This window comes from Neopelma chrysocephalum, unplaced genomic scaffold (genome assembly GCF_003984885.1).
Source record: "Neopelma chrysocephalum unplaced genomic scaffold, ASM398488v2 Primary Assembly neopelma1_84, whole genome shotgun sequence".
NCBI classification, from domain to species: Eukaryota; Metazoa; Chordata; class Aves; order Passeriformes; family Pipridae; genus Neopelma; species Neopelma chrysocephalum.
The window spans coordinates 1925463-1926064 of record NW_020897746.1 but is presented as its reverse complement, the minus strand read 5'-3'; the positions used below and the strand labels follow the sequence as shown (position 1 = coordinate 1926064).

Sequence of the window (602 nt, the reverse complement as noted above, 5' to 3'; positions counted from 1 at the left end):
CTTTCCCTTTCCCTTTCCCTTTCCCTTTCCCTTTCCCTTTCCCTTTCCCTTTCTCTCTTCCTCTTCCTTTTCCTTTTCTGTTCCTTTTCCTTTTTTCCTTTTCCTTTCCCTCTCTCTCTCTCTCTCGTTTATCCCCCCGTCCCCCCGCCCCAGCACTTTCAAGCCCCCGGAGCTCTCCCCGGGGCCGCCGCCGCCCCCCGCCCCCGCCCCGCCGGCCGAGCACAGCCCGCACACCCTGCGCAAAGGTAGGAGCGGGCCGGGGGGCTCCGGGGGGGGGTCCCCGCTCGGTGCGACCCCCCCGCACCCTGACCCCTTCCCGTGTCTCTGTCCCGCAGGGGCCAAGAAGTTGGCGCCCATCCCTCCCCGGGCGGCCGCGGGGGAGCCGGGCGGGGGGCAGCCCTCCCCCGCCAGCCTGTCCCCGACCCCCCCCAGCACCCCCTCCCCGTACGGCCCCCCCGGGCCCCCCTGCCCGAGCCCCGGGCAGCCCCCGCCGCCGCCGCCCCCGCTCCTGCCGTCCCCCGCCGCCGCCGCCCCCCGGGCCCGCCCGACCCCCAAGCCGCGGCCGCGCCCCACGCTGCCCCCGCCACCGCAGCCCCCCCCCG

The 602-nt window shown here is 75.4% G+C and overlaps 1 protein-coding gene across 1 annotated transcript in view; it reads left to right on the top strand.

Moving 5' to 3' along the window:
• ARHGAP44 (Rho GTPase activating protein 44) overlaps positions 1 to 602 on the top strand; it is a 38154-nt gene that overhangs the window by 31629 nt on the left and 5923 nt on the right. Inside the window, exons 20-21 of the mRNA XM_027691827.1 lie at positions 154 to 245; positions 336 to 588. Of these exons, the coding sequence (XP_027547628.1) occupies positions 154 to 245; positions 336 to 588 (345 nt within the window). The remainder of the gene's footprint in view (positions 1 to 153; positions 246 to 335; positions 589 to 602) is intronic.